Source organism: Poeciliopsis prolifica, unplaced genomic scaffold, assembly GCF_027474105.1.
Source record: "Poeciliopsis prolifica strain line A6 unplaced genomic scaffold, Auburn_PproV2 SCAFFOLD233, whole genome shotgun sequence".
In the NCBI taxonomy this organism is placed as follows: Eukaryota; Metazoa; Chordata; class Actinopteri; order Cyprinodontiformes; family Poeciliidae; genus Poeciliopsis; species Poeciliopsis prolifica.
The window spans coordinates 905-21,372 of NW_026562608.1; the positions used below are offsets into that span (position 1 = coordinate 905).

The 20,468-nt window shown below is 35.5% G+C and overlaps 1 protein-coding gene and 1 long non-coding RNA gene across 2 annotated transcripts; both read right to left on the reverse strand.

Annotated features, from left to right (window-relative positions):
- Positions 1–227: 227 nt before the first annotated feature.
- LOC129357248 (protein NLRC3-like) lies at positions 228–2,649 on the reverse strand. Its single transcript, XM_055026617.1, has 3 exons — positions 2,634–2,649; positions 1,092–1,229; positions 228–796 (listed from the first exon to the last, which is right to left on the reverse strand). Exons 1-3 carry the CDS (start codon positions 2,647–2,649, stop codon positions 228–230), a joined length of 723 nt encoding a protein of 240 aa, XP_054882592.1.
- A 14,392-nt stretch (positions 2,650–17,041) lies between these two features.
- Positions 17,042–18,709, reverse strand: LOC129357247 (uncharacterized). The gene is made up of 3 exons (XR_008605494.1): positions 18,616–18,709; positions 17,512–17,633; positions 17,042–17,365 (listed from the first exon to the last, which is right to left on the reverse strand). It is a non-coding gene; the product is annotated as an uncharacterized LOC129357247 (long non-coding RNA).
- Positions 18,710–20,468: the final 1,759 nt, after the last annotated feature.

Below are 20,468 nucleotides of genomic sequence, written 5' to 3' on the forward strand. Positions count from 1 at the left end.
TACATGAATACAACCGCCTCCCTTAAGGCCTGTGCAATAGTCCGGCTACATTCATGAGGATGATGATGTCAATATTTGGGGATGAGAACTTCACAAGCCTATTGTGCTACCTTGATGATCTGATGGTATTTGCACCTACAGAGGAAACTGAATTCCATCGCTTACAAATGGTTTTCTCCCATCTCAAAGAGCACAATCTTAAATTCGCACCCAAGAAGTGCTTCTTCCTAAGGCGGACTGTGAAGTTTCTTGTTGAGGAAATCCAGAGGAAGTCGACTCTCATCCAGACCATCAAAGATGAACAGAACCTGGAAGTTTTCAAAGCTGCAGATTTCTTTGGTTTCAGTAAAGAAGTGATGAACAAGTTCCACCAAGCTGAATTTTTTCTCTCTCAGCACATTCAGTTCTCTGAAAGTGAATGGAAATATGAACTGGATGTTCTGGTGGGCTTTATCTTCAGCCCAGGCCAGAGTGAACTTCTGTGTTAAGACTGTTTTCCCAATGCCGGCCACTCCCTTTGTCATCACTGTTCTGATTGGTTGATCTCTTCCATTAAAGATGTCTTCTTGTTTGATTGTTGTTTCTGGTTTGTGTGTTTTCCTGGATGCTGTTTCAATCTGTCTGACCTCATGTTCATCATTGACCTCTCCAGTCCCTCCCTCTGTGATGTAGAGCTGTGTGTAGATCTGGTTCAGAAGGCTTGGACTTCCTGCTTTAGCAATCCCCTCAAACACACACTGGAACTTCTTCTGCAGACTAGATTTAAGTTCTCGTTGACAAGGTGCAGGACTTGTTACTGAATGAAGAATAAATAATTTCAATATATTTTAGTTTAGAATGATTTTTCCATCAGGTCCACCCTTTGCAGAAACCCTCTTGCTTCTTTGCAGACGGTCAGCCAGCTGCTCCTGCTTCATATATATATATATATATATATATATATATATATATATATATATATATATATATATATATATATATATGAACATACTGAACTTCCTCAGGAAGTTCAGTATGTTCATATATACATACTGTATATACATATATACATACTGTATATACATATATACAGTATGTTCATATATACATACTGAACTTCCTCAGGAAGTTCAGTATGATCTCTATCACTGCCTCTCTGCTGCTCTTCCTCTGCTCGTCATCCTCACCTTCCACCTCCTCCTCATCTCTCTGGCTCTCTGAGCATTCTGGGTCATCTTGAGTGCTCAGTCCTGCTTTATGAACATTGCATATTTATAATTTTCTCTCTCTTACACACGGTCAGTTCGCAAGGTAATGATGTAATATTGACAAACAAGCTGATTCTGTTGATTGAACAATGGAGTCTGGGTTATTGAGAGTCTTTTTTTTTGTTTACAATTTTACTTGCTTATAATGCTTTACACACATCAACAGCTATTACTATTATTTTTTTCAGAATTATATTTATTTATTGTATTTATGTTCATTTCATCAAATAAATAATTTTATTTATTCAGCCCAGTCCAGGGCTGAATAAATAATTTGCCACTAATCAATGAGGACCAAAACCTAAAATCAGTGAATTTTATGTATTCACTGATGAAATGAACATCAATACAAGGGTTTATATTTTATGGACATATATAACCAGCTCCTCCATGATAATCACAAGTAATTTCCTAATCAGTTTAGAAACAATTCCTCAGTATGTATTTAGGAATGGCTCAATTCCACTAAAGTTGTGGTTTCACAGTTGACTCCCTGACAAATGATCACAAGACACATGCTCCCAACCTTATTGTAAAATGTGACAAAAGCTAGAAACTTGTAAAAAAAACATAAATATATTTCTTACTAGATAAGCCAAACAGAGATATTGGTATAGACAAAAGCTCACATTTCTCTGCACACTTTTCCCAGTCACACCTGCAGACAGTCAGTGGTAGGGGGTGGAGTTATTGCAAAGTAATATCAATAAAAAGGCTTTAATTGATTGAATTGATTAGATTTGGAGACAAATTAGGATACATGTGATTGTTCCATTTACAGCTGACAAGAATTGAAACATTGCATAACTGAGAAAGATTTTCAAATACAATGACAAAAAAGTTACGAAACAAAAAAGGTCCATTGATTTTATGTTAAACTGTACAGAGTCAGATTCTGTTTGGAGATTTCTTCCTGATTAAGGGTTTTTCCTTTCCACTGTTGCTATGTGTTTTACTCAATGTAAGGAATTACTGTAAAGTTAACGACACAATGCAAGCCGTGTTTTACTATGTGCATGTCAAGGAGGAGTGAATACTGCAGGTCAAATACACGACGCAATCTGCTGGATTTCATTGGATAGAATTTTTTTTTTATCTCTTTTGAATAATTAACAGAGCGTATTGTTTGAAAACTAGGATTGATTGGAATGTATCCATGTCTGGATTTTCTCATGAAATACCTTTAGATTACATTGGTTGTGAATTAGTGGTATATAAAAAAACTGAATGGACCTGAATTCAGACTATAAATATTTGAGGCAACCCAGTTACCTTAGTAATTTGTAAAAGAGGACTGATCAGTGAGCAGCAGACCAGAATAAGTATTTAACTTTAAAAGAAGTATTAACATTTGGCACTGATCAACGAGGACCAAAACTATCTGACCGGAACTGTTGGACATGGTGTAGCAGCATCAAGGAGACCCAACAGCTTCCATTCCATCAGCTTTCACTACTGTGGTTCTGGAGAACATCCAACACACACCACTCCACATATGAACAGAAAATATGGGGGAAAGAGCTGAGCTCACATTAAACACACGTTGGAATAAAAACAGTTCAGCCTGACAGTTCACACAGTGAGAGAAGTTGGATATAGCTCACCTCTCTGAAGGTGAATCTCCAGGAGATTTAAAGAAAATGATTGCGTCCTTTGATTTGTCGCTCTTTAAGGACATACAGCTGGGTTCTGCTTCTGGTTTAAGTCCATGCTTCTGTTTCTTGGAAATCCTGATAGAAAACAACACTCATGTTCATGTCTTGTTGAAGCTCCAAAGAGGAGCAGAAGCAGCTTCATCATCACATCTGTTTTTGTCTTCATATAGTGTGAATTCTGTGTGAATTCACACTAGTTGAATTCTATCTCAACTTTTCGAACAGTTTTTTTTTAAAGCATTTCTGATGCTAACATTTTCTGAGATCTGCTTTTGATCGTTGCCTTTGTTCCTTGAAATCTTGGCTCTCAATCGGTCAAAAAGTTTTGATTTCCGGCCAGCAGGATCATTTTCCCTTCGTCTGCAACATCCGAGAAGTGCCAGTCGGTCACCATAAGATGGGAGATACTCCTTAAGCTGCTCATCTGTCATGAGCAGAAGGACACTGGAGTCAATCTAGAAAACAAAAGTTAAAACAGTTGTTTAACCTATAAAAATGGGGGCGAAAACCCAGTAAAAACAGTCACATGATAAAACTGATCTGTCTTCATGTCTCTATAACAGTGTTGTATGATAACTTCTAAATGTACTGATTTCCTGAGCAATCTAGCTACCTTATCCTTTTGCAGTCGTTGTATGACTTCCTCTGAAACATCCTGTGACTTTAAAAAGTCATATCTCATCCATCCTGTGACTATTACACACAATAACTAATGAATAATGTCTAATAAAACATAACATTGCAAAAAAATTATTATGAACATGAGAATAGGGCTGAATGATATTACTGAAAAACATTTCACGATACAAGCATATTTTATTTGTATTTTATATCTGAAATACTGCCAAACTGGTGATGTGACCTTTCCCATTTTATCCACCGCTTTCACACCATAATGTTTTTTATAAAATTTATGAGGCACAGTGGTGAAACATTAAAGTTACTCAACAGCTTGTTGCTAGTTCACCAGTGAGTTAAATGGTGCCATCAACCTAGATGAGCCAGCCTGAAGAGGTTGAGAATAGGCCTGTCACGATAACAAATTTTGCTGGGCGATATATTGTCTCGAAATTATTGCGATGAACAATATTGTTTGAAGACTTTTTTACAGTGATTTAATGGAAATGATGTAATAATGCATGTGACTCCCTGCCAAGATAAATACTTTATTTTCAAAAGAACACTTAACACTGGAAATGGTTAACAAAATAAAACCATAAATAGAAATAAAATGGACTTTCAGTCTCTGTTAACAAAAAAAGCACTTGAATAAACTAAAGAGAAGATAAACCACAGTGGAAATAAAAACTACAAAAGAGTACAGATTATGAAGTCTGTGTATTATTAGATTTAAATAAAGATGGGCAAAACTGCCATTTTATAAACAAAAAGTGCAAAGTAACAAAAGCACATTCTTAAATAAGACCGATGCCTGAACAATCTTTAAGTAGATCTGTAGCTACTTTAGTCAGACAGATTCCGAGCAAGAAATACTAACATGTTGAGTTTGTGTGGCTTAAGGCAGGATCTCTCAGGAGTAGCAATGTTTCCAGCTGTGCTAAACATTTTCTCTGAACTGGTGCTTGTTGCAAAATACACATGTATTTCTTAGCCAAGTTTGCCATCAAAGGATATCTTCTTTGATTGTCACACCACCACATCAAGGATCACAAGAGGCATCAATAGCATCTTCTTGAAGGAACTTTGTCAGTTCTGCATCAGCCTGCTCTCTTTTTGAGTACATAGCCTGTGTCTGAACTGTGAGTTGAGCTCTTCTGTTTTGAAGAAGGTCACTTAGCCTCTTCTTTTGGTGGGTGGGGCAGCTGTAGATTCATCTTTGTTTCCTCCAGCAGCTTGGCTGGAACCCTCACCACTTACACCTTTTTCACTTACTTCTGGTCCTTTTAAGTCCAGTAGCTCTTGCACCAGCTGATGTTTGATGTCAACCAATGACCCTGCCTGTTCCATGCTGCCACGGTACCTTGGATCCAAGATGGTGGCCTTTGTCAGGAGGTTTTGGATGGCAGGTGAGGTGTATTTTCCAGTCAGTATCGTGGATATGTTTTTTTTAATACTGGCAGTCAGTGTGCTGTCATCAGGGCCTGGAGAGAGAAGGTCGCCTTTAATCAGTTCTAGCACAGGCTTAACAGAGGACACTGTGACGTATCTTTCTCCTGAAAGGACATCTGTAAAGTCAGCCAGTGGTTTAATAGCTGCGTTGATGGACTCTAACACCGAAACATCCTGCCAGGTTGGGTTGAGAAGGCAGTGCTTTCTGTCTTGAACCAGGACTCGTCTAATGGCTGGGAGATGCTCCAACACCCTCTCCATCATCTTCTGTTTAGTGCCCCATCGTGTGACAACATCCTGTGGAATATTGAAAATGTTTTTAGTAGAAAAATACATATAATTATTATGTCACTCATTTAGGGCCAAACTTCACCAGTGACAAGTAAAATATTATTCCCCTTATGATGACAAAGTAGAAATAACACCAAAATGGCTCTAGCAAAAAATATTATTACTATATGAGAACTATTTTTTATTAGTTAATGAATTTCAACTTCTTTAAAGAAATGCTACCAATTCTCCTTAATAATTTGTGTTGCTGTATGTAAAATTATTGCCAGACAACTGTCTTAATTAGATTCTACAGGTCTACATGCTACAAAGAAATAAACATGGCTCTGAATATTTTGAGTTACAAATGAATAAATAAATGACTTAAAAAACCACTCACCAGAATGAGATTGTGCTGAGGGAGATTAGCTTCATTCTGTGCCTTCCTCAGGTCTCTCTTTTTAAGGAAGCTCAGGTTGAAAGTGTTGACCAAGCTTTTACAGAGTCCTATGGCACGTTCTGTCCGTTCTTTGTCACTGTCTAGACCATGGGAAACAGCAAGGTGGAGGTTGTGGCCAAGCAGTTGAGCCATGGCCAGCCAAGATTTCTTATTGCAGTGACAATGTTTAGCACCATTGTCTGTTGTAATGCAGACCAGTTTGTCTTCATCCAGTCCCCAGTCTGCTAAAGCAGATTTCAGGTTTTCTTCCAGGATGTCAACAGTATGGTTATCTGGGACATATCTGGTGTCTAAACATTTAGAGTGCAGGGTCCAGTCAGCAGCTATATAGTGAATGGTCAAGCTCATATAAGGGGTCATATTTGAACTTGACCACATATCTGACGTAGCAGAGTAAAATGAAATGTCTTTTATCTCCTTCAGTACGTCGTCTTTAATACTGTTGTACAGTTGTGGAATTGCCGTTTGTGATATGTATGTTTTTCTGGGGATTTCGTAATGTCTATCAAATGTTTGCAACATTTTTCGAAATGTTGGCTTTTCAACTATATTAAATGGGAGCATCTCTTTAGCAATTAATCGAACTATGCTGTCTGTGAGCTCGTTCCACTTTGCGCCGTCCTTTTGTACGCTATTTCTCGATTAATTGCTTCAAAGACGGTGGACTGTCGTGAACTTAAAGACGGACACGGGCCACCGGTTGTATTTTTTTGTCCTGTAAGAATTAAAAAGAGGAATAACTTGATTTAGCTCGTTAATTAATTCTTTGTCCCGAATTCCTGTGTCTGTGTAAGTGTGCAGAGAGAAAAGAGCAATCATACGACGTCAGACTTCAGATATTCAGAGTTTTATCCAGAGAAATTCAATGCAGTTCAGAATGTTACAACAAGCATCTCACCCTAGATTATCCAAAAGTCTAAGACATGACAAAACCGAGACAAAGAACTGAGTAAAAAAGACAAAACAGAAGATGCATCCTCCGGAAACTCTCACTCAGCACAAAGAGATTCCAACTTCTGCTGTGAAACAAACCATTTTTTATAGAATGCGTATTCTCCTCATTTAAATATATGCATTAGGAGGTGTGTTCTTTTCCTTTGTGTGGGCTGTCTTAATGTTAATTTTATTACCTCCTGCTAAAGAGCCCCAAAGCAGATATACGGAAAACCCTTCTCGTACCAGCCGCTGTCCAGTTTGATATATGATTGCAGCTGCAGTGTTATCTCTGCCTCAAAATGTTTCCACAAGAAAGTAGTTTGTATTTTAACCAAGCTTGCACAAAATGTAATGCTAAATAATGACTATAAGTTTGGATCTAATACCATAATTAAAAACATGCTTAAAGAAATAGTTAATTCTAATATAGATAAATTATTTTTAAAAGTTTTAAGATCCTAGTGAACTTTTGAACCATGCTCAGGAATTTGTTAATTGCCTGGCAGACAGGCTCCCTATCTAAAGAGATCCAAGGCGTCTAGGCCTGTTTTCTGTCTACTCCTCTGCGTTCAGAGAGTCACCAGCTGTCCCAGTTTGGATCTGTATCTGAGTTTAACTTATGTACTATTGTGCTACTTTAAAATTCTTATTCCAACAGTCCCCAGCCTTAAAAACTTTGCTGGATGGTTGTGCTTTAGGTGCACGTGCAAGTTGGTTGTATTGTTGCTCTTAGCTCTAAATGGTAAAGTGTAGAGCTTAGGTCTGAAAGTTCTGATTAAATTTTTCCCCTAAAATATTTCAATGGTTGAACAATTCTTAAAATGAAATTCCCATCTTTATAAAAGAGTCAAGTGCATGAACATCATCAGAATGATATTAGTTTTGATCTCAATTATTTTCATTTAAACAGATAATATAATAAATTGGATTTTCACAAGAGTTGCAACTTACCTCTGTTTAGGTTTAGGTTCAGGTGAAAGGAAACTCCTCTGTCTCTTGTAGGTATCCTGAAAGTTGAGTAAAGTTGAGGAGTCAAAATTTTCAACAGGGCCTGCCCATTTTGGGGGATTTTTAAAGTTTCTTGTTTTCAATTTTTCTTATTTTAAATTGCTTTTGTAAATATTGTCAATGTAAAGCTGCAGATGTCCAGCATTAGCATAAGTGTACATGAAAATGCTACGAAAACAGTTTGAAAACTGATTCATATTGTACTTCCATATTTTACTCTTGTCTGTGTATCGACAAAAACAATTTAATGGGAAAGATAGTGAATCACATTATGCATATGTAACGGGTAATAGATACAGATGAAATTCTTGCTAAAATATGTTTTGTAATTACTATGTGATGAATGGTTTTTGGCGCCCCCTACTGGTTGCCTATAAATAGAAAGCTAAACCGTAAATTAGACGCAGTCTGTTCAGCGCTCTACTGTGTATGCGGAGAGCTGGTGAACCAGTAGTGGAGCTCACTGTGCTAATTTGTGTTGACCATTTATTACAGAAAATTCAACCAACTGCCACAAAATAATTATACATATTAACTTATTGAATTTTTGGAGTACAAACTTCTTATCGCATTCTGACATAAAAACAATCTAATTAACGGACTACTTTTAAAAAACCCTGTTAAATATGCTATAACAAGGTTAGCACGCTTTGACGGTTAACGTGCAGCTAGCTCATGTTGCTAAAACAACGAACGATGTACATAACACGACACGATCAAAAAGCATTCAAAACGAAGGAATCTAAACAAAATCAAAAAGGCGAACCTACCTTTTACTGACTCTTAACGCAGTAGCAAAGGTTGGACCTTGGATTTAAGATCATATTTAACTGGGAGTTGGAGCACGCTGTTATTCTAAGGAGAATTGTATCCAACTGCTCCGGTATCTCATAATTATGACTTTGAAAGTCGAAATTATGACTTTGAATCTCATAATTATGACTTTAAATCTCAAAATTATGACTTTGAAAGTTGATATTATGACTTTGAATCTCATAATTATGACTTTGAATCTCAAAATTATGACTTAGAAAGTCGAAATTATGACTTTGAATCTCATAATTATGACTTTGAATCTCAAAATTATGACTTAGAAAGTCGAAATTATGACTTTGAATCTCATAATTATGACTTTGAATCTCAAAATTATGACTTTGAAAGTCGAAATTATGACTTTGAATCTCATAATTATGACTTTAAATCTCAAAATTATGACTTTGAAAGTTGATATTATGACTTTGAATGTCATAATTATGACTTTGAATCTCATAATTATGACTCTTAATCTCATAATTATGACTGAATCTCAAAATTATGAGATTCAAAGTCATAATTATGACTTTGAATCTCATAATTATGACTTTGAATCTAATAATTATGACTTTGAAAGTCGAAATTATGACTTTGAATCTCATAATTATGACTTCGAATCTCATAATTTTGACTCTTAATCTCATAATTATGACTTTGAATCTCATGATTATGACTTTGAATCTCATAATTATGACTTTGAATGTCATAATTATGACTCTGAATCTCATAATTATGACTCTGAATCTCATAATTATGACTGAATCTCATGATTATGACTTTGAATTTCATAATTGACTTTGAAAGTCAAAATTGTGACTTTGAATCTCATAATTATGACTTTGAAAGTCGAAATTATGACTTTGAATCTCATAATTATGACTTTGAATCTAATAATTATGACTTTGAAAGTTGAAATTATGACTTTGAATCTCATAATTATGACTTCGAATCTCATAATTATGACTCTTAATCTCATAATTATGACTTTGAATCTCATAATTATGACTTTGAATCTTATAATTATGACTTTGAACGTCGAAATTATGACTTTGAATCTCATAATTATGACTCTTAATCTCATAATTATGACTGAATCTCATAATTAAGACTTTGAATCTCATAATTATGACTCTGAATCTCATAATTATGACTCTGAATCTCATAATTATGACTTTGAATCTCATAATTATGACTTTGAAAGTCGAAATTATGACTTTGAATCTCATAATTATGACTCTTAATCTCATAATTATGACTGAATCTCATAATTAAGACTTTGAATCTCATAATTATGACTCTGAATCTCATAATTATGACTCTGAATCTCATAATTATGACTTTGAATCTCATAATTATGACTTTGAAAGTCGAAATTATGACTTTGAATCTCATAATTATGACTCTTAATCTCATAATTATGACTGAATCTCATAATTAAGACTTTGAATCTCATAATTATGACTTTGAATCTCATAATTATGACTCTGAATCTCATAATTATGACTTTGAATCTCATGATTATGACTTTGAATCTCATAATTATGACTCTGAATCTCATAATTATGACTCTGAATCTCATAATTATGACTGAATCTCATGATTATGACTTTGAATTTCATAATTGACTTTGAAAGTCAAAATTATGACTTTGAATCTCATAATTCTGACTTTGAATCTCATAATTATGACTGAATCTCATAATTATGACTTTGAATCTCATAATTATGACTCTGAATCTCATAATTATGACTGAATCTCATAATTATGACTTTGAATCTCATAATTATGACTCTGGATCTCATAATTATGACTCTGAATCTCATGATTATGACTTTGAATCTCATAATTATGACTTTGAATCTCATAATTATGACTCTGAATCTTATAATTATGACTTTGAATCTCATAATTATGACTTCAAATCTCATAATTATGACTTTGAATCTCATAATTATGACTTTGAAAGTCGAAATTATAACTTTGAATCTTATAATTATGACTCTGAATCTCATGATTATGACTTTGAATCTCATAATTATGACTTTGAATCTCATAATTATGACTCTGAATCTTATAATTATGACTTTGAATCTCATAATTATGACTTCAAATCTCATAATTATGACTTTGAATCTCATAATTATGACTTTGAAAGTCGAAATTATAACTTTGAATCTTATAATTATGACTCTGAATCTCATAATTATGACTTCAAATCTCATAATTATGACTTTGAATCTCATAATTATGACTTTGAAAGTCGAAATTATGACTTCCTGTTGGTCTTATTTTTCCTTGGCGGAAATGGGCTTCCATATAAATTACTTTTTTTTACCCATATGTTTTTTGCTTCCTAAATTTTCAGCTGAATCCAGTTTTTTTATTTTTTTTAACCTTTCTGCATAAAATTTTACAGTAAGCAGCTGGTTGTGTCTTTCATTTAACTGATTGTAACATTAAAATCCAAATAGAGCTAAACTACATTGCATAGCCTCTATGAAAATGATTCATACAAATGAGTCTTGGCTATAATTCTCATTCGTCTGCAGTTCACCGACTATCAGAGCTACGTTTTCAGAAATTATGACTATGACCACGATGGCTATATATCACAAGAAGACTTTGAGAGTATTGCAGCTAATTTCCCATTTCTGGACTCATTTTGTGTTTTGGATAAAGATCAGTGAGTGTGAAAAATAACTGACGCATCTGTTTGCTGTCATAGCAAATCAATTTAACTAATTTATGAACCATTTGGTGGATTGTGGAAAACGTGTGGCGATTGGTCTATGCTTTACTTACAGTCTGCAGTAATGCTCAAGGAAGATGGAAGGTTTGCTTTTTAAAAATGAATTGATGATTGGGATTTCATCCCCTCAGTTTGCATTTCCTCATCACCAAACTCAAAGTAATGTTGATTTTGTGGGATTAAACAATTTGTCTGAGACATTCTTCTTTGAGAAAATGGCAAATTTGATGTGTGTTTGCAATCATTTACTAACTGGTAAACTCAGCTGGATTGAAGTTTTATTCATCAGACACAAAGTGACACTTCAACTAGAAACTAGACAGAATGAGAACAGCCTAGAAATCACAAAGGCACAACCCAATGTACGCACTTTTTATCTAAAAAATCTTTTTGTACTGTGGGAGGAAGCCGGAGTACCCGGAGAGAACCCACTCATGCTCATGGAGATCAAGAGGTCTTGGGTTTGAACCCAGGCCAGGATTCAAACCCAAGACCTCTGTTTCGCAAGTTTTTTCACTTTTCATCGAAATGAAAAGTGAAAAAACAAGATGCTACATACTTAAAATCAGGCAGTCAAGATAATCGACAACATGCCTTCTTACTTCTCTTCACTGCCTTCTTATCATCCCAAATTTCCACAGGTGGTGGGGGAGGTAGAGGTGAAAACCTCCTAATCTTCAAAGCTTCCCCAGCCGGGGAAGTTTGTTTTGGAAGAAAACTAAAAGAATCTTTTGGAGTCCAATCTTCTAGGGCTCTTTTTGATGGAGGAGAAGCTTTCTGCTCTTTAGGCTTCTCTTTGTTTCCATCTTCCACATCGATGTCTTTTACGTCCTCCTTTGTTGAAGATGTCGGCTCTTCCGGCTTTTCTTTGTTTAGTTCAGAGACTCCTGGCTGAGGAGTCTCTTCCACGCCGATGTCTTTTACGTCCTCTTTTGTTGCAGACGTCGGCTCTTCCGGCTTTTCCTTGTTTAGTTCAGAGACTCCTGGCTGAGGAGTCTCTTCCACGCCGATGTCTTTTACGTCCTCTTTTGTTGCAGACGTCGGCTCTTCCGGCTTTTCCTTGTTTAGTTCAGAGACTCCTGGCTGAGGAGTCTCTTCCACGCCGATGTCTTTTACGTCCTTTTGTTGCAGACGTCGGCTCTTCCGGCTTTTCCTTGTTTAGTTCAGAGACTCCTAGCTGAGGAGTCTCTTCCACACTGTTGATTTTTGCTTCATCTTTGGTTGAAGCGACGCAAACTTCTCCAGCCGGAGAAGTTTGCGTCGCAGGTGGTGAAGGCCTGAAAAGATAGGCATCTATCACATCATAATCATCCATCCATTGTGCAGAGGGAAGATTATCCTCTGAGCAATCCTCTCCAGCCGGAGAAGGATTGAAGAGAAAAGCGTTAAAATCATCCGGCCACTCTTCCTGGTAGGGAAGTCTATCCTCGTCACTCTCTTCTCCAGCCGGAGAAGGATTGAAGAGGAAGGAATCAAAGACATCCAGGTCCTCATCCTTAGATGGCATTCCAAATTGTAGGTTTGGCAGGATAACATTCAATGTTTTCCTGATGGCTGTGCTGGCCAAATAACCAAGCCCAAAAGACACAGGAAAGAAAAATGTCGTTCCAATCGCTTTCAGATCCAAAGACATGGCTAAACAGAATTGCAACTGAAAACTGAGGTTTTGAGATGCAAGTTTTTATAGCCTCAGAGGTTCTTAGATCTATGACATAGAACTATGTCATAGATCTAAGTCATTGATGAGGTCATAGCTACAATGAGCTCACTGTAGTTCTGGACAATGTCTTGCTTCTGATCGTTGCTATAGCAACAGTCAGATCAGTTCTGCATGATTGAAACTATTAACCCTTTGCAACTGCTTGACTTCATCATTGGAGGCGCCATGACGGACGTCGGCAGTGAAGGATGGGAGAACTGAACAGAGTGACTTCAGTTATTTATCCAAGTTGTTTTTACCAGTTTCTTGGTGGCTTCTTCTTGTTGGAGTGGAGATAACTTGTCTGTGAACGTAACAAACCTGATTGGGGATCATAGACGGTGATATTTACAAAAGTTGGAAATTGCTAGCTTCCAAACGACCCATACTTCCTCCATCCTGATGTGTTCATCAAATTATTGATTTGTCCTGAATTCACACCAATTTATTTATATCACTATGTCATAAATAGAGTTTCCCCTTACACTGGAGCAACATTAAAAACAATCAAAAAATCACCAGAGAGGAGCATTTGAAAGGCCAAAAGGTTATTTTATGCAATTGCTTGGCTGCTAGATTGTGGGATGTGTTGCCTCTATTTTTATGCTGCTTAGATTGTATTGATTCCTGCATTTTCTTTCAGTGTGAAACAAAAATCATACAACTCTGCATTGATCTAAAGAAGCAAAACGAAGCAAGCAGAAAAAAAGACTCCCTGTCCCCAAAACAATGAATATTTATCAATTTAAAAGCCAAACACATTTAAACCCACCTGTGTCCCTTGTTTCTGGTCAGGTCCCCGTCTGGTCACGTCTAGTCGGGTCCTTTCCTCCGTCCAGTCTGTGTGTTGTTTTGAGGTTCACCAGTTGCCACCAGCAACCTGGACTTTTAGAGTTATTTGTGTGCCAATCAGCATTAAAACCATAATTTATGACATTGCAACCTGGGTCCGCTGCATTTTTCCTCACCACCTTCATCGCACCTCATAACATTAACATTGTGAATAGGAAATAAGTTTCTTTGCTTGGTAGAAAATAGGTGAACTGAACCTTTTATGAGTTGTGTTTAGAAATGTGTCGTCATTTATGGGGTGATTAACAGACTTTTCAACAATCTAAGTTGTCTTGCCAAGAGTTAAAACAGTCACATTTCCTTCTCTGTTACATTTATATTTACGATTTCACTATTTTACTGGAATAAAATTCCTATTGAATGAGTAGCTTGGGATTCCCAAATACAAAGTAGAAAACGGCGCATAGAAATCCAGCTTAAGTTTGAATGTCTGAGGCTTAAAGCTGAGCACATCCTTAAATTCAGTTCTGCTGGAGAAAGAAACGTCACAGTTTTTATGTTTTCTGTCCTGTGAAACCATTAGCACACAATGAATCTCTTCATCAACTGATGTACTTTCTACAGTCATATGAAAAAGTTTGGGCGCCCCTATTAATCTAAATTATTTTCATCTCTAAATATTTGGATGTTTGCAATAACTATTTCAGTTTGATATAACCAATAACTTATGGACACAGTAACATTTTAATATTGAAATGAGGTTTATTGGACTAAAACTAAATGTGCAGTACACATAAACACAAAATTTGACAGGTGCAAAAACTATGGGCACCTCAACAGAAAAGCAACATTAATATTTAGTAGATCCTCCTTTTGCAACAATAACAGCCTCTAGTCGCTTCCGGTAGCTTCTAATGAGTTCCTGGATCCTGGATGAAGGTATTTGTGACCACTCTTCTTTGCAAAACAATTCCAGTTCAGTTAAGTTTGATGGTCGCCGAGCATGGACAGCCCGCTTCAAATCATCCCACAGATGTTCAACAATATTCAGGTCTGGGGATTGGGATGGTCATTCCAGAATATTGTAATTGTTCCTCTGCATGAATGCCTAAGTAGATTCGGAGCGGTGTTTTGGATCATTGTCTTGCTGAAATATCCATCCCCGGCGTAGCTTCAACTTCATAACTGATTCTTGAACATTAGTCTCAAGAATCTGTTGATATTGAGTGGAATCCATGCAAAACTCAACTTTAACAATATTCCCAGCAGCATTGGCCACACAGCCCCAAAGCATGATGGAACCTCCACCAAATTTCACAGTGGGTAGGAAGTGTTTTTCTTGGAACGCTGTTTTTCTGCCGCCATGCATAACGCCTTTTTTTATGACCAAACCACTCAATCTTTGTTTCATCAGTCCACAGGACCTTATTCCAAAATGAAGTTGGCTTGTCCAAATGTGCTTTTGCATACCTCAATCGACTCCGTTTGTGGCGTGCTTGCAGAAAAGACTTCCGTCGCATCACTCTCCCATACAGCTTCTGTTTCTGCAAAGTGCGCTGAATTGTTGTGACACCATCTGCAGCAAGATGATGCTGCAGGTCTTTGGAGGTGGTCTGTGGGTTGTCCTTCATAGTTCTCACCATTCTTCTTCTCTGCCTCTCTGATATTTTTCTTGGCCTGCCACTTCTGGGTTTAACATGTACTGTCCCTGTGGTCTTCCATTTCCTTACTATGTTCCTCACAGTGGAAACTGACAGTTTAAATCTCTGAGATAACTTTTTGTATCCTTCCCCTAAACAACTGTGTTGAACAATCTTTGTTTTCAGATCATTTGAGAGTTGTTTTGATGTGCCCATGATGCCACTCTTCATAGGAGATCCAGACTGGAGAACAACTTGCAATCGGCCACCTTAAATACCTTTTCTCATGATTGGATACACCTGGCTATGAAGTTCAAAGCTTAATGAGGTTGCCAAACCAATTTTGTGTTTCAGTAAGTCAGTGAAAAGTAGTTAGGAGTATTCAAATCAATTAAATGATAAGGGTACCCAAATTTTTGCACCTGTCAAATTTTGTTTTTATGCATATTGCCCATTTTCTATTAGTACAATAAACCTCATTTCAGTACTGAAATATAACTGTGTGCATCGGTTATTAGATATATCAAACTGAGATAGCCGTTGCAAACACCCAAATATTTAGAAATAACAATAATAAAGATTAATGGGGGTGCCCAAACTTTTTCATATGACTGTATGTATGTTAAATGCAGAGAATCAGGGCAAGTACATTGTTATTAGAAAATATTATTGTTTTTGCAATCAGAACTGACTATCATTAGGTTAAATGAATAATTATTTTTTAAAAACAACATGATGATTTCAGGTGAAGCAAACTGAGTAGACGGGGGATAATGAAAGCTACAACAAAACATTGACCATCTGGGACATGAGATCAACGGTAAGCTGGACAGTTTTGCCACAGAGGTACAGGGCCTGGCAGAGCGGGTTAACGAGGCGCAACAGAGGAAAACAGCTTCAAGAGCTTCATATAGAGTCCAGTTCCAGAAGAAACGACGTCCATGTCAGAAGGCCAAGCGGGAAACTTCACTGCATAGTATATGGGCTCTTTGCACCATTTCATGGATTTCCAAACAGTCCTGAATTAAGAACATCTTAAAACCTTTCTCCGGCTTACTTGTTTTGGCTTCGGATCGATGTACATTGTTAATTGTTACCTTGGAAAAGCCCTGCAGATACCCAGCATAAAGTACCATCTATTGCTATCCTGCCACCTTGTGGTGCACAATAGGAACAACTTGTTTGGTTGCAGACTTAAAAATACTAGGAAATATGTACTGCTTATCAGATACACACTGGTTTGTAAGATATGAATATCTTGAAGGAGCACACCAGTCTGTGTGGAAATAACCTACAAAGTGTGTTTTACTTGGTGAATTATTACTGAAATAAAAAAAAACTTTATAATAATATTGTTAGTTTTAACTAAGTGGATAAGTAGATATATTGCACATGTATAAAAAATAGAAGAACCTGTTTGTTTGTTTTTTAACAAAAGTTTGAATACATTTCAGAGTTACTGAACTCCTGGTGACGTTTTTTTGATGACAGTTCATTTTTAGAGCATGAAGATGTTGGAGACTAGGTTTTGAAAGAGAAATCCGTTTTGTGTTACACTCGATAATTTTGTGATTATTCTAAAATATGCTAATATTTAATATGGTCATAAATACATTTCACCATCTGTATTTGTTCTGTTGTAGTTTTGTTGACTCTGTTTTGGGGTCTCTTAATTTTTATTTTTTTTACTGCTTTGCTGCAAGGAAATTTGCCCTAAGAGGACAATAAATTAACACTGATATGTTTTCATACTCAAGATCTCCATGTAGAAAATAGTGGGATGTTCCTTTGATGGATTGACTCATAATGATTCCCATAAACAGAGCTGAGAACCTGAAAGTTAATTTCATGGTTTGTGTTCATTGACTGTTTCCACTTAGGCTTTTGGTGCTTGGGCTCAAATCTGCCCTACTTTCTCAGAATCTGTAGTGAGTCTCAACTTTTGCTTTCGCTTCCTCTGGAGGAGTGGACCAGAACCCATACTGCAGTGCAAGCCTGGTCCAGAACTACAGGAAACATCTGGTCTCTGGAATGGGAAACAAAGATTTATGGCCCAATATTAACTGGGTTTTCCCAATAAGTATCTAACACTTATTCCACACAATAAAATGCAAATTACACATTCTTTAAAACAATAATGCAAGGTAATGTAATTTTTAAAAAATTTCATACTTCTTGCGCTGCATCGTGAAACAGACATTTGATTGTGTGAATCCTCTGTAAAACAGTGCTACTGTTGCTGACCACTGAGGGTGATGGGTCAGGCTGACAGGTCACATAAATCCAGCACAGAACTAGAAAATAATTAAATGTCAAAATAATGTTTTTGGCCTAAAATAACTAAAGATTTACATCCCTTCTAACGTCTCCAGCCATAGTATTTAAGTGATGCCAAATCAAAATATTCAACAACTTGGTCAGTAGATATTTTATTAATAATTAGATATTTTTTAAGTTTCTTGTTTTTCAATTTTTCTTATTTTAAATTGCTTTTGTAAATATTGTCAATGTAAAGCTGCAGATGTCCAGCATTAGCATAAGTGTACATGAAAATGCTACGAAAACAGTTTGAAAACTGATGCATATTGTATTTCCATATTTTACTCTTGTCTGTGTATCGACAAAAACAATTTAATGGGAAAGATAGTGAATCACATTATGCATATGTAACGGGTAATAGATACAGATGAAATTCTTGCTAAAATATGTTTTGTAATTACTATGTGATGAATGGTTTTTGGCGCCCCCTACTGGTTGCCTATAAATAGAAAGCTAAACCGTAAATTAGACGCAGTCTGTTCAGCGCTCTACTGTGTATGCGGAGAGCTGGTGGACCAGTAGTGGAGCTCACTGTGCTAATTTGTGTTGACCATTTATTACAGAAAATTCAACCAAATGGCCTCCTTTGTGTGTATGACGGGACGGGCATAAGGGGAAGCTGTTACACATAACAAAACGTACATACAACAAGCTGTGGAGCTTGTTTTAACCTACTAGCTATTGCTTGGATTAATGCCACAAAATAATTATACATATTAACTTATTGAATTTTTGGAGTACAAACTTCTTATCGCACTCTGACATAAAAACAATCTAATTAACGGACTACTTTAAAAAAAACCCTGTTAAATATGCTATAACAAGGTTAGCACGCTTTGACGGTTAACCTGCAGCTAGCTCATGTTGCTAAAACAACGAACTATGTACATAACACCACACGATCAAAAAGCATTCAAAACGAAGGAATCTAAACAAAATCAAAAAAGGTGAGCCTACCTTTTACTGACTCTTAACGCAGTAGCAAAGGTTGGACCTTGGATTTAAGGTCATATTTAACTGGGAGTTGGAGCACTCTGTTATTCTACGGAGAATTGTCTCCAACTGCTCCGGTATCTCATAATTATGACTTTGAAAGTCGAAATTATGACTTTGAATCTCATAATTATGACTTTGAATCTCATAATTATGACTCTTAATCTCATAATTGTGACTTTGAATCTCATAATTATGACTTTGAAAGTCGAAATTATAACTTTGAATCTCATAATTATGACTTTGAAAGTCGAAATTATGACTTTGAATCTCATAAATATGACTTTGAAAGTCGAAATTATGACTGTGAATCTCATAATTATGACTTTGAATCTAATAATTATAACTTTGAACGTCGAAATTATGACTGAATCTCATAATTATGACTCTGAATCTCATAATTATGACTGAATCTCATAATTATGACTTTGAATCTCATAATTATGACTCTGAATCTCATAATTATGACTCTGAATCTCATAATTATGACTTTGAATCTCATAATTATGACTTTGAATCTCATAATTATGACTCTTAATCTCATAATTATGACTTTGAATCTCATAATTATGACTTTGAAAGTCGAAATTATGACTTTGAATCTCATAATTATGAATTCGAATCTCATAATTATGACTCTGAATCTCATAATTATGACTTTGAAAGTCGAAATTATGACTTTGAATCTCATAATTATGACTTTGAATCTAATAATTATGACTTTGAACGTCAAATTATGACTTTGAATCTCATAATTATGACTCTTAATCTCATAATTATGACTTTGAATCTCATAATTATGACTGAATCTCATAATTATTACTTTGAATCTCATAATTATGACTCTGAATCTCATAATTATGACTCTGAATCTCATAATTATGACTTTGAATCTCATGATTATGACTTTGAATCTCATAATTATGACTTTGAATCTCATAATTATGACTCTTAATCTCATAATTATGACTTTGAATCTCATAATTATGACTTTGAAAGTCGAAATTATGACTTTAAATCTCATAATTATGACTTTGAAAGTCGAAATTATGACTTTGAATCTCATAATTATGACTTTGAAAGTCGAAATTATGACTTTGAATCTCATAATTATGACTTTGAAAGTCGAAATTATGACTTTGAATCTCATAATTATGACTCTTAATCTCATAATTGTGACTTTGAATCTCATAATTATGACTTTGAAAGTCGAAATTATAACTTTGAATCTCATAATTATGACTTTGAAAGTCGAAATTATGACTTTGAATCTCATAATTATGACTTTGAAAGTCGAAATTATGACTTTGAATCTCATAATTATGACTTTGAATCTAATAATTATGACTTTGAACGTCGAAATTATGACTTTGAATCTCATAATTATGACTCTTAATCTCATAATTATGACTTTGAATCTCATAATTATGACTGAATCTCATAATTATGACTTTGAATCTCATAATTATGACTCTGAATCTCATAATTATGACTCTGAATCTCATAATTATGACTTTGAATCTCATGATTATGACTTTGAATCTCATAATTATGACTTTGAATCTCATAATTATGACTCTTAATCTCATAATTATGACTTTGAATCTCATAATTATGACTTTGAAAGTCGAAATTATGACTTTGAATCTCATAATTATGAATTCGAATCTCATAATTATGACTCTGAATCTCATAATTATGACTTTGAAAGTCGAAATTATGACTTTGAATCTCATAATTATGACTTTGAATCTAATTTATGACTTTGAACGTCGAAATTATGACTTTGAATCTCATAATTATGACTCTTAATCTCA

Excerpts from the sequence above, each read along its gene's own strand:
- LOC129357248 (XM_055026617.1), bottom strand. Across the intron at positions 797-1,091 it reads GAACTTCCTGAGGAAGTTCA|TAACAAGTCCTGCACCTTGT; the intron begins GTATGTATATAT and ends TTCTTCATTCAG.